The 13,264-nt window shown below is 31.5% G+C and overlaps 2 protein-coding genes across 4 annotated transcripts in view; one reads left to right on the top strand and one right to left on the bottom strand.

The window, feature by feature from the left end:
* Positions 1–13,264, bottom strand: part of LOC131845204 (neurobeachin-like) — a 244,531-nt gene that overhangs the window by 48,460 nt on the left and 182,807 nt on the right. The window lies entirely within an intron of this gene.
* Positions 1–13,264, top strand: part of LOC131845179 (facilitated trehalose transporter Tret1-2 homolog) — a 53,017-nt gene that overhangs the window by 21,229 nt on the left and 18,524 nt on the right. Inside the window, exons 1-2 of one of the 3 annotated variants that reach the window (XM_059194215.1) lie at positions 5,820–6,200; positions 12,983–13,097. In XM_059194215.1, the coding sequence (XP_059050198.1) occupies positions 13,041–13,097 (57 nt within the window). In that variant the 5' untranslated portion in view covers positions 5,820–6,200; positions 12,983–13,040. Of the gene's footprint in view, positions 1–5,819; positions 6,201–10,210; positions 10,299–12,982; positions 13,098–13,264 lie in introns of those variants that run through there. The other 2 variants (XM_059194214.1, XM_059194216.1) reach the window with 2 other exon arrangements.

The following is a 13,264-nucleotide window of genomic DNA, read 5'->3' on the forward strand; positions in this document are numbered from 1 at the left end:
AGTCCGCTGTGATATCACGCGACAGATATTTATGCCGCATATTTAATATCATATTGTATTGAAAACTCATGTTTCTTTGAAATCGCAAATTAACGGCCATTTTTTTTCAAACGGGGATCGAAATTACGACGACCTGAGCCTGATCCGAATAGAATAGAATAGAATAGAATAGAAAATCATTTATTCAAATAAACTTAATTTAAGCACTTTTGAATAGTCATAACAATTTGTTTTTTATCTACCACTCGTTCGGAAAGCTGTCTCATCACAAGAAGAACGAGCAAGAAACTTGTGTGTTGCTCTTTTAAATAATCCTTGTAAGTTTACATTTACAAGTCGAAACGTGTGAATACAAACTACCAACAAGCACTAATTTTTTGGGTCAAATATAATCATGCAATAAGATTAAATCAGTCGTAGTGATAAGAGGTTCGAACCCCTCTAGCGGTGCCCTCAAATCAAAATCGTATCCGTCTGGCGGTTTTTTTTAAATTACAGCTTTTTTCCCCCTCCAATTCAAACGGGGATCGAAATTACGACGGTACTAGACGTGATTCGAACCCCTAGCGGTGCCCTCAGACTAAAGTCGTATCCGTTAGGCGGGAGTTGACCTTCAGCCGCTCCATAAGTCCTTCCGCGGGTTTGGAATGTCATCTGCACTTGTCCCCTATCGTCCGGTGAAGCTGTTAAGGCCAGCTGCACCAACATTACAGTAGTATGACTCGTAAATATTTAAAAGTGCATGACTCAGACTTAGCCGAATATTGTAAGTCTGTTTATTTACTCATTCTCTCGACTCAATTTGTATTTATCAAAAATATTTGTATTCGTACAACATTAAAAGGTAGGCAAAAACAGACATTGCGGTCGCAACTAATTGAAGAAGGTCTAACCTTCTTTATCTTTTTAAACTAATGAGGATGATTTGCAAAAAAACCTATTAAATTATTTTGTAAAAATTTTTATCAAAATTACAATAGCAGGATGTGAAATAAAAAACCCAAATATCGTGTCGTTGTATGCGTTGTTTGAAACTCCACCTTAAGGTTTAAATTTAACAATTGATACAATGTAATTATATTAAGAACTGTTTCACATTAAGTTAATCTCATGTGGGTAATTCCTGCAGTTTGAGTAGTAGATTAAGGAAGTCAGCCAAATATATAAGAAACTTTTTTATACACTACAAACAATATGGTAAAAGCAACTTTTCTAAATTTATAATTTATAGTAATGTTTTAAGTGTTTTGTGAGTGTTTTATTATTTACTAGCCACTCGCCCTGGCTTCGCACGGGTGTACATGTATTATATATATACACCTTCATCTTGAATCACTCTATCTACTAAAAAGAAACCGTTTCAAATCCGTTGCGTAGTTTTAAAGATTTAAGCATACATAGGGACGGAGAGACAGCGACAGCGACTTTGTTTTATACTATGTAATGTTAATTTTATAATAAATATTATAATATTAGTGTCATGTATTTAAGTATGTACCATTAATGGTGAAAATGATATTTTTTAGTAATTAAAATTAAATTTTCCATAAGTAAAGATCTCATATAATGAGCACGATGTCTTTGCATGCCGCTAAACCAAACAATGAGCTGATAAATGACAATCAAGTATTGACATGTCAATCCGGCCCCCTATTATTTTATTTAATTGCCATATCAATGTCGACCTATTATAGTAACAGCAAAATATAATACTTTATTAATTAACTACTAATATTAATTTTCATTGATTAAATATTTATTTACATTAAAAAATGTAGCACGTGTGTTTATTAACAGATTTTAATCTTGTTAATAAACTTAACAATAATTTAACAAGAATATATGTCTTATTATAAGTCTTATAATAAGATATCTTATTATGTCTTATTATAAGACATATAATCTTATAGCTAATTATAAGCTATCGAAATTGTCTTCCCGTATATTATAAGTATTATAATATTTGTGAAAGACTAAACACATCCATATTTAAATATTTTCGCACTTATAATATTAATAATATGATTAAGATAAAATTCAATACTTCATTTGTTTCACAAATTCATTACTTTAGTTACTAAGTTGTTCATCTTATGAGTATAACTAGCTTTTGCCCGCGGCTTCGCTCGCGTTAATTTATCCCTTAGGGGTGGAATTTATCAAAATCCTTTCTATGGGGATGCCTACGTCATAGTAGCTTTATGTATGCAAAGTCTCAGCCCGATCGGTTTAACATTGACAAAGTTTCATACAACTTTCATCCCCTATTTTATCCCCTTGGGGGTAGAATTAATCAAAATCCTTTCTTAGCGGATTTTTTCTACGTCATAACATCTACCTGCACGCGAAATTTCAGCCCGATCCGTCCAGTGGTTTGGGCTGTTGATAGGTCACTATGTCACTCACCTTTGAGTTATATATTATACATCTAAATAAGATTAAGTAGTTTTCTTACATGCTGTATTGAAAAATGTCTAACTATAAATAATATGTGTGTTCCTTATTTAGGAAGTGAACCTTGTTCCCATCAAGAGACGATAGAATTTTTATGTAACCTAAGTTGACTCTTCATAGATATATATTCTAATGTGATAATGAAGTATAGCGAATTCATTGAGAGTTAATCATTATTTACAATAGTTTCTTTGAAGATAAATTATGAACCTGAGGTTATTCAATTATAAGACAAATTTTTAAACAGACAGACGGCGGTAATCTTTTACTCTCGACATAAAGACTCGTTATACTATTTTTTTTTTAATTTGTGATAATTAAATGTTAGCACGCCAGCGTTATTAATAATAATAATATTCTTTTATTACAAGGCGACATTTATTTGACGGTTTTAATAGTCTAGCAGTTTAGCACACCGCTTTGATTCCTTTGTTCGCGGGTTCGATTCCTTGCACCGTACAAACATTTGTATTCATAAGTATGACTGTTTGTATCGGTCTGGGCATTTTTAGGAATCTAAATAAAAAATATCCTGGACAATTAATACAGCGCCATCTATTATAGTAAGCAGAGCTTGTGTTATTAGTACTAGACAATTGATATAAATACTTAAATATTTTTTTTTGTAAATATATACATAATATATATAGAAAACACCCAGACCGATACAAATAATTATACTCATAAATAAAAATTTTTGTACCGTGCGAAGAATCAAACCCGCGACCGTCGGAAGCAAAACGCTGTGGTAAACCGCTAGGCCACCGAGCCTGTTAAATACAGATGTCAGCACGCTATGGCAGAATGTTAATTATAATTTACTTATGGGACATGTGATACGACATATATTCAATTACAATATTACCTACATTGTATTGTATCTGTACATTGTAGCATTCTATGAATATTAAAAAAATAGAAAAAGAAATAATCTTTATTAAAAAAAACTTAATACAAGCACTTTTGAAGTTGTGGGGATTGGTCTTTTCGGGTTACGAACACTGATTAGACTATTTGCTTTTGCAATAGCATATGCTGGTGGTCACTCTATTCTCCCAAATTTGAATTTACAAATAAATCTGTATTATTGTAAACGTGTACAAAATTTATTTGAAAAGAATACGAGCTGAGTTTCTTATCGGTTCTTCTCATCTCGAAATCGTTCCGACGGTATTGACAAATCATAAGTCTGTAATAGACCTACATGAATAAAGATATTTTGATTTGATAGTGGTGCCCTCAGACTAAAGTCGTATGCGTCTGGCGGGAGTTGGCCTTCAGCCGCTCCATAAGTCTTTCTGCGGGATTGGATTGTAGAGTGTAGACAACACTCGCCCCCTATAGTCCGGTGAAGCTGTAAAGGCCAGCTGCGGCTAACAGCATCAGAGTAGTCCCGAAAAAGTGTAGTTAAGGTTGATAGCATATTTTGTTTACCACTATAGTGGTATAAAAAATTGTTTATGTAGTAAAGAAACTATTTATATAATAAAGTAATTATCACATCGTAAACATTATGAGCATGTAAAAGCCGGCAAATTACAACAAGATTATGTTCTCGGCGTATGCACTTCCGTTTACCAGCTATGATTACGACGTACTCTTCAATTTAATTTCATTCTCGAAAACTGGAAAATTCCATAATGTACTTGCACTTATGGAACATTACTAGCGGAGAATTAATCGTAGGTCTTAACCGATTTTTAAAAGGAGCAGTTTCAGAGTTATATATTTTTATATTCTGTTTATTTATGGATGATAATGGAATGATGCACCCGCTTGCGCTATCGGTTTACGCTGACGGGGCACTAGTAGAGATAAAATGAGCATGAGATCAGGTCTATATTCTGTGTTGTGAAATGTGAGTGTATCACAATATAATATTTTCGTTTTTATTTCAAAGGTAACTTTTGTATTTAATTTTTTATGTATCTGAATACGGGTATTTCGGTAAGCAAGCTGATGGTGGTAAGTGGCAGTTGTTTGCCTATAGAGAGTTCACGGATCACAACCATGCTATGCCATTTTTTTTATTCAGGCGTTTGTGTCTGTGTTTTAGAACTGTAACACTGCTACCTACATAGATCCATTATGCACGCCCTTTTTTGAAGTTCGATACCTAGCCCCGTCAGAGACAAGATTTGAAGGATATTTTTAGGAGGGATAGTTTTTATCTCTTCAGGATAGAGTGTATACCTTCCAAAGTACATATTGTATTGGTTTACCTAATTTACCCTACTTAGTTTGTCAGGATACAGTGTATACCTTCCAAAGTACATATTGTATTGGTTTACCTAATTTACCCTACTTAGTTTGTCAGGATACAGTGTATACTTTCCAAAGTACATATAGTGGTTACCTAACTTACCCTACTTAGTTTGTCAGGATACAGTGTATACCTTCCAAAGTACATATAGTATTGGTTTACCTAACTTACCCTACTATTTACTTTGTCAGGATACAGTTTGTGATATACTTTCCAAAATAGTGGTTACCTAACTTACCCTACTTAGTTTGTCAGGATACAGTGTATACTTTCCAACAGGTTGTACACATAGTACAAACTACTTAGTTTTGGACTAGATGACGCTGCTAGACTTGTAAATGTTTAAAAAAAGCGCAAAAATTTTAAATATCCATTTATGTAATCCATTTAGCGAAATGTCAATGGCACCCGAAATGCATGGCACTAATAAACGTTAACAAATGATACGTAATGTTGTAACAGAACACACATCGGCCACCGTCGTCAGCTATTTGTGTATTGATTGTGTATTATGTCTTACATTCGCATATCTTTATGTAACAACAACGACCGGTCCACTTGTTTATAAATACACCGCCCATTAAACGTTTTTTAATGGATCTTGTTAGTATTATGACATTTTTTGCGATATTGAGTGATATTTGATCTTCTAATTCTGTATTGGCCGACGATTGGGGTCAATACCCTATTGAAAAAATAATACATGCATTTGACATATTTAAAATTGACATGTAACAATCAAGTTTGTCTCTGGTATCATTTGACTTTTATTTTTCATCTCGTCTGTACATATGTTATATAAATTACCTAAAATAGATATAACTAATTAACTATAACCAAGTTGATCTGTAAATAATAGTTACGTAGACATATCACAAAATAGGCATTCTAAAATTGGTGTTAATATTGGAAATTTAGTTTGATGTTACTTTAATATGTGCAGCTAATTTGCCACTTATGGTAAACCATAGCACACATGAAACACGCGTATAGTACTCCGACACTATCAGTGGCGTCGCACACAGTAAAAGTTGTGACAACAATAATGCGTTATAAAACACGGCGAGTGAACGAAAAGCCGCTTCAGTTTGTCCGAGAGCAGCGCAAGGTCAAGAGCATATGGGCTCTTTTGAAAACAGTCGACCGCCGGGCAGAATCGCGATGTGACATAGCCTCATGAAATCATAAAAAAAATAAAAAGAGGCCGGATAAATTAATTAAATTCTAAATTGAATTTCGAATTCTCGCAAAGCCGTACGAATTGGCGATTGTCTATGTCTCGTGCGCACGTGCGGGCCGTGTTCCAAATTTAAAAGCTCCAATACGGCTGCTTCCCGCGTAAACATTGTTTGTGCCGGTGTTAATATTATAGTGAAATCATAGTTTAATTTGTTTTTCTTATTCATAAACAATATAACTGTGAATTAAATATTATATTTAAAAAATAAATCAAGTTGGTGGCCGACAGGGATAATATTTCCGGGTAAGTTATTAATTCTAACAATTTTTTTTTAACTTAAGTGTTTACTTAATTATTTTCCATAAGTATTAACTAATAGATCAATAAATATAATTAACAAATTTGAACACATTACAGTTCATTATACATGTTATAATACAATAGAATGAGCTCAGGCGTGCAATATGATTTTTTATAACTGAATTTATTTCTGTTTCTAATTTAGATTTATTATGTAATTTAAAAATGTATGAGTTATTCATAACTGACATTATGTTTACAATTAATAAATTATATAAAAAAATTGCATTGTTCGATCGTCATTAGTTAGTGGTTTATTACACCGATTGGATTCTACAGGTCGTAAGTACGAGTCTTGCTGCCACCGACAAATTTATCGGTCAAAATTTTATATTTTTGATTAAGTCTCTAGTAAAATAAGCAATAATAAACCAATTTAATCCGAGAGATCGTCTCTCGGTAGATTCGATCTTTTTCATTTTAGTTTTAAATAAATAAAATTAATAACAAGCGTTTGCTAATCATAAAGGGATAGAATAGCTACCACAATATGACATTTTAGGCTATTTGTTATGTAGTACATTATGTATATCATTATTATGTATGTATTTGGAAGTAGTCTAAATATCCCATCTTGGAATCGTCAGGGTGCATGATATTGTTAATTTATTATTAATTAAAATAAATAATTCATAGGCTACGCTAACCATTTACCATCAGATGGGCCGTATGCTTGATTGCCACCATCGTAGTATAAAAAAATGAAATATTAAATAATAACTAGTGGTCGAAATTCGACCATAATAAAAATACGATACGATAGATCTGAGAACCAGTAATAACAAATATATATATTTTAACAATAAACAAAAGACTATATACGCGTAAGTGTGTATATAGAATAGTGTGTGTAACGTTTTTTTATTGATTTTATATATTTTTTAAGCATAATTAAAAAACAATCATATTCTGCTTTCCTTCGCTACATAAAATATCAATGTGCCAAATTTCATACATTCCCGTCCGCGCATTTTTTTTTCTTCCTAAAAAGGGGTACTGATTTTTATATATTTTTTTTATACGTAATTAAAAAAAATGCATTATGCTTTCCATCTCTACATAAACTATATATTTGCGAAATTTGTTACTCCTTCGTTCGTGCAATTTACATAAAAAGGTACGAAGTTTTTGTTTCACTCATAACGTATACTCGTAGATACAAAAATATTACAAATAAATACATACAATTATTCACTGAACACTTTTGTTTAAATTTAATGGATTAAAAGTACACTAACAACATTCCTCTACTCGAAATTATTGACACAATTGTATTAAGGAAATAAACAGTTAAGTTATTTGAACCATAACAGTATATTTGAAAAACAAATTCAACAATAGAAATTAGACTAAAGTGCGTGTTTAATCGATCACAAAAACAATTCGTTAGTAATACCGTGACGCAATTTGAACTAGTTCAAAACAAAATTGAAAATATGTACAATATGTGTACCTACGTCAATGAATACAATAGTTTGAGCACCCTTTTCATTACACGTACGTCTTTACAAAAAGTATTTTACAATATTTTTTGTAGAGACGTACGTGTAATGATTTCATTATTAAATTAATTTTAATAATTACACGGTTTTAATTATTAAATTAAGAAAATAGGTCGAAAAAACATTCTTTTTTCTATAAACAATATCTCTTGGCTTTTACAGAAAGTATTGTGAAAGGTTTTAATTAATAAATTAAATTAAATTAAGAAAATAAGTCGAAAAAACCATTCTTTCTTCTATAAACAATATCTCTTGGCTTTTACAAAAAGTATTGTAATAGGTTTTAATTATTAAATTAATTTAAATTAAGAAAATTGGTCGAATCAATTTCTTTCTTCTATAAACAATAGCGTTAACTCTCTTGGTGTAGAGGTGAAACCATCAGAACTATGCAACTTATATAAACATACTAATATAATTAATAATGTTAATCGACTTTAAAACTTGTATATAGGTTTTATTATTCTCTGTATACTATAAATTACCTAAACTAATATTAGAATAGGTTGCTGTAATTTTTTTTTAACGAATTAACTAACTTCATTAAAAAAAAAATTGCCTGTTGCAATTTCTTAAAGAAATTTGTACTAGTATTTCATTAAAAAAAAATTATGATCCTAAAATAATGACTCCTGTGCAAAGCCGAGGTAGATTGTTAGTGTATTAAAATTATGTATTTATATATATACCTAATATTAAATTTTTTATCTTGGACACCTGTAGAAAATTCCCAAATATTAATTAAATAAACAAGGCATAATCACATGCAGCGTCAGGGTTGCCAAAATTGCAACATTTAACTTTATACAATGCAGTATAAAATATTGTATATTGAGCGTCCAAACCTTGGTACCTTCATGGTACTTTGACCGAATTCCATAGGTAAAAATTTCTTACAACCCTGTACAATGATGAAGATGTCTTCCTACTAAAGCTAGGAGACTTATCGGGGACGAATCACTTGTGTCTATGAGGCTTCAAAGTCTTAACCACTGACGTACGTGCTTATATGACGTATGGGCTTATTTATCGGTGTTCTGAAGGCTGCATATTGGCGAATGTGCTTAGGAACTTCTCAACCTCATTTCTCCAGCACCTTTCTACCATCGTACAATAAGACGTAGTGAGTTTGTATTCACATACTTAAACTTAAAAATGTAAAGTAATAATAAAATTATTTAAAAGAGCAACACGCAAGTTTCTTGCTCGATCTTCTTGTGGTAAGACAGCTTTCCGAATGAGCGGTAGATTAAAAAAATGTAATGACTATTCAAAAGTGATTCAATGTAAGTTTATTTGAATAAATTATTTTTTATTCTAAAAAAGAGCGGCTCCACCAATATACAGTTGATATCCTACTCGTACCAGTCGATTTGCATCATCTTTCCTTATGCGAGCAGCTAAGTTAATCTAGAGAGATTGGGAGAGCCCAGCGTCAGTTTTTCGTGCCTCTTACAACATTGGGTCTTTCAAGTCTAGAGTGAATAGATATTATTTGAGCTTGCATGTAACAGCTTACACTGCATCATCACTCAACATCAGGGGAGATTGCGGACAAACGCGCTCAAAGGAATAGAAATAGAAATAATCTTTATTCAAATAAACTTAATATAAAAGCACTTTTGAATAGTCATATTTTTTATTCTATATATACTACTCATGTGGAAGCGAGCTCATGAGTTTGCGAGTCATCACAAGAAGAATGAACTAGAAACTTGCGTGTTGCTCTATTAAATGAATGTTGTTACATTATTATATATTTAAAATTTTGAGTGAATACAAACTGCCAAATAGCAAATTGAAAAAATGATAAAAACTATTTACGAAATTTTTTATTTAAAAAATATAATTGTAAAGTTGTGCTAGCCCCATCTCTTAAACGTAAAAGGAACTTGTAGTAAGTGTGAAGTTCAGAATGTTGTTAAAAAAACTGAAGACAATATTATAATTTGACGGCCGCGTTGCTCTATCGGTTTAGCACAGCACCGCCTTACTTCCGATGGTCGCGGGTTCGATTTCTCGCACGGCACTAACATAAAACGGAAGACTGTCTGGGTATTTTCAATGTATAATATGTATGTATTTAACAAAAAATATATCTATGTATTTGTATCAGTTTCGTATTCAGTATCTAGTTCTCATAACACAAGCTTTAGCTAACTTAACTTGGGTCTAGATGTCGCTGTGTGAATCATCCTCAGACTATAATAATTTTTTTAGAATAATCTTGTAACTTGTTGGACGATCGGTTGGCATCCCTGATCCCTGTGCAGCTGTAACAGCGTGGATGCGCGTGCGCAGCCCGAGCGATCCATTCGCCACGTCTAATCACGCACGGTTCACGGCTGCTTACACCGATTGCTTATTGTTTTATGTTGTGACGTCACACTGATAAACATTTTTTTATTTTACACTCTAGTTCTATAACTAGACTGCTTTATACGCAGTGTACAGAGAAATCAGACGGGTGTAGTTGAGAGTTTGTTAGTGATGGTTAGTGTGCTACCAGTATGTTATCGGATACGTTCCCTGATACACAGTAAGTCATTTTAAGTGTAGTTTTAAATTAGACATTTCATACTGCCGCGAAAGTATTTATTTAAAACATATTTTATTTTTTTTTCACTCTTTTTTTTATATATTTTTCCGTGATAATATCATGACTGTGTAATTTGTAGTGATGGAGTAGTATATGTATAGTCAATGCTTCTTTTTCATAGCATTGTTTTTCTGCTTGTCATACTGCCGCGAAAGTATTTTATTTAAACTTTGTTTTTTATTTTTTTATTATGAATGTGGAATACGCAGGTGTATAAGTTTTAATTATATATGAGGTGTAAGTGCGATAGATAGAAAATGTGCACAATAAATTTTCGTTATTTTATTTTATTATTAGTTATTATTTAAATATAAAACAACCATATTTCATGTATATAAATAAACATAAATCTATTTTAACTCTAAGGAATAAAAGTAATATTGAAATATAAATAAATAATTGTCGTTGCTTTTATAAAACAAAATCTTAATCATATAACATAAAAATTTCATAATTTCGAATTATTTAGTATAAACTATAATACAAATGGTCGTAAACAAACTGTAGAAAGAATTGTAACAGAACTAAAATATTCTAGCGATACTGACATATTTACTGAAGAACAATAACGATTGTTTGAAAGGCACGTGTTTACAATTAAAAAAAGAAATATTACGCAAACTGACAGACCAAATAACATATGCATTCAGTTTGATAAAACATGTGCACAGTTTAAAGTATGTGATGCGGTGGAAAAATATCAACTCGTGTATCATTAAAAAATGTATACATATCGTAATCTGCTTCTTCCTTATCCCATTTATTTGTGGTCGGCGTGATAAGATTTTCTCTTCCATTCATCCCTGTTCGCAGTAATTTCGTTATTTACTCCTTTTCTTACCATATTATCTTCCAGTCCATCCATCTCTTTTTCGAGATTCCTCTACCCTTATAACATCCTCATTAATATATACAGCTTCCTTAAAATATTATTGTATAAAATATGTTTTATTAATATATCTAAGATACTCATGGAATTGCTTGTCTAATGATATACATCATTCATCAGGCATTACTCTACTTCGGTTCGTTCCTAATATTGTGAGTTTTATATTAATTGTATTAACATAATATATAGCTATTCCATCTGGAATATCTTCTTGTTCTGGGAATGTACTAAAGGTATTTTTCGTGTAAAGATAGAAAATATAAAAGATGTGAAATGTCCATTAAATATATTTACCATAGTAAATAAATATCAATAATAAAGATTCCTAATTTCATCTTGTTTTTGTCGATCTTTGTAAAAATCAAACCAAAAAGCATTTATCCCTGTAGGACATACTAGTTGCTTATGAACATTAATTTTTTTGTAAGAATAATATTTTTTTCTACGATCCAGTTCAGTCTATATATGTATAATTGAAAAGAACTGGCAAGAATTTAAAAAATTTTTGACCACAAGGAAATTTAATACGAATTTAACTCGTCAACCTCCGTAGCACAACAGTTTAGCTACTTAACCCATCTGATCTATCATATAACACCCGATCCATTTCCCAACGATACAAACATTTGTACTCATGCATATGACTGTATTACATGGCAACGAACAGAGATGAATGGAAGAGAAAAACATATTACGAGAACCTCATATGATGTTGGATAAGGCAAAGATACTATAACATTCTTTGAAACAAAAACATTCGATATAAGAGCACTATTATCAGTCATCAAAGATATACTATGTTATCGAAGTAGTCTAGGTTCAGTGCTGTAGACAAGTGAAACGGAACGATTGCACATTATTATTAATAAGAGAGAGAGAGAAAACGAGGTTTGACGTGATAAAATCTACGCTTTAGTTAATTTAACAATATCTAGCGTTCTATTTACATATCACTTAAGATAAATTCTACTAATATTCTTATAAATGTGAAAGTCTAAGCATGTATCATACATGTTTGGATGTTTGTTACTTACGCTCAAAACAGCTGATCATAGAGTTCATAAGATACTTTTATTTTTAAATCATATAAAGATGATATGGTAAGATTGGGAGTAAATAACGAGATGACTGCGAACAGAGATGAATGGAAGAGAAAACATATTACGCCGACCCCAAATAAATGGGAAAGGAAAAAATAGATGATGTTACATGTCAATAACACAATTTTTATTTAGAAACGAATTATTTCATAGGTTTGGATATATTTCTCCAATAGAAATGAAAAAGTATTTAATCTTAATCTATACAAATATATAATTAACTTATAGGTATGTAATTTTAAATTAAGTTTTATTACTCTATTAGTATAAGCTATATTACTGTATAGTTTAATCAATATCCGTTCAGTAGTTTTTGCGTGAAAGTGAAACAAACATCTATCTATTCACATTCATAAACTCTTCCGTTTATAATATAGTAAGAAGTGAGATATATTGAAAAATAGGATTTAAATGTGTCATTTAGTGGTAATACTACCTTTTCAAACTTATTAGAACTAAATTGCATTATGTAATATGTTCAGAGTAAATTTCAAATTAAAATATAATTAGTTTCATTAGAAGATGTCCTCCCTATTTGTTTTTAATAACTTTTAATGTAATTAGTATTCGACTCATTTTTAAATGTAAATTTCGCGTTTATAATATTAGTAAGATGTGTGTATGTTTGTGTGCAGGGGCGCAGGTCGTGCACGCGCGGCGTCGGCGGCGTGGGGAGACCGGCGCGCGCGCAACATGTTCGCTACCATCAAGGGTTTCTGGAAGGTGTGGCGTTATGGCGATCTCTACATGGTAAATATCACACCATTCTCTATGCTATACTCTTTGTGTACATTGTTATGTAACTTGAATAAATACTATCCTGAGAAGATAAAACCAATTGCTTCTAAGAATATCCTTCTAATCTTGACCTTACGGGTCTAGGTAGTGAACTCTGAAAAAGGGCTAGCATAATAGAT

The sequence above is a fragment of the Achroia grisella genome, unplaced genomic scaffold, assembly GCF_030625045.1.
Source record: "Achroia grisella isolate CSIRO2021 unplaced genomic scaffold, CSIRO_AGI_Agris_v1 utg460, whole genome shotgun sequence".
Lineage (NCBI taxonomy): Eukaryota > Metazoa > Arthropoda > Insecta > Lepidoptera > Pyralidae > Achroia > Achroia grisella.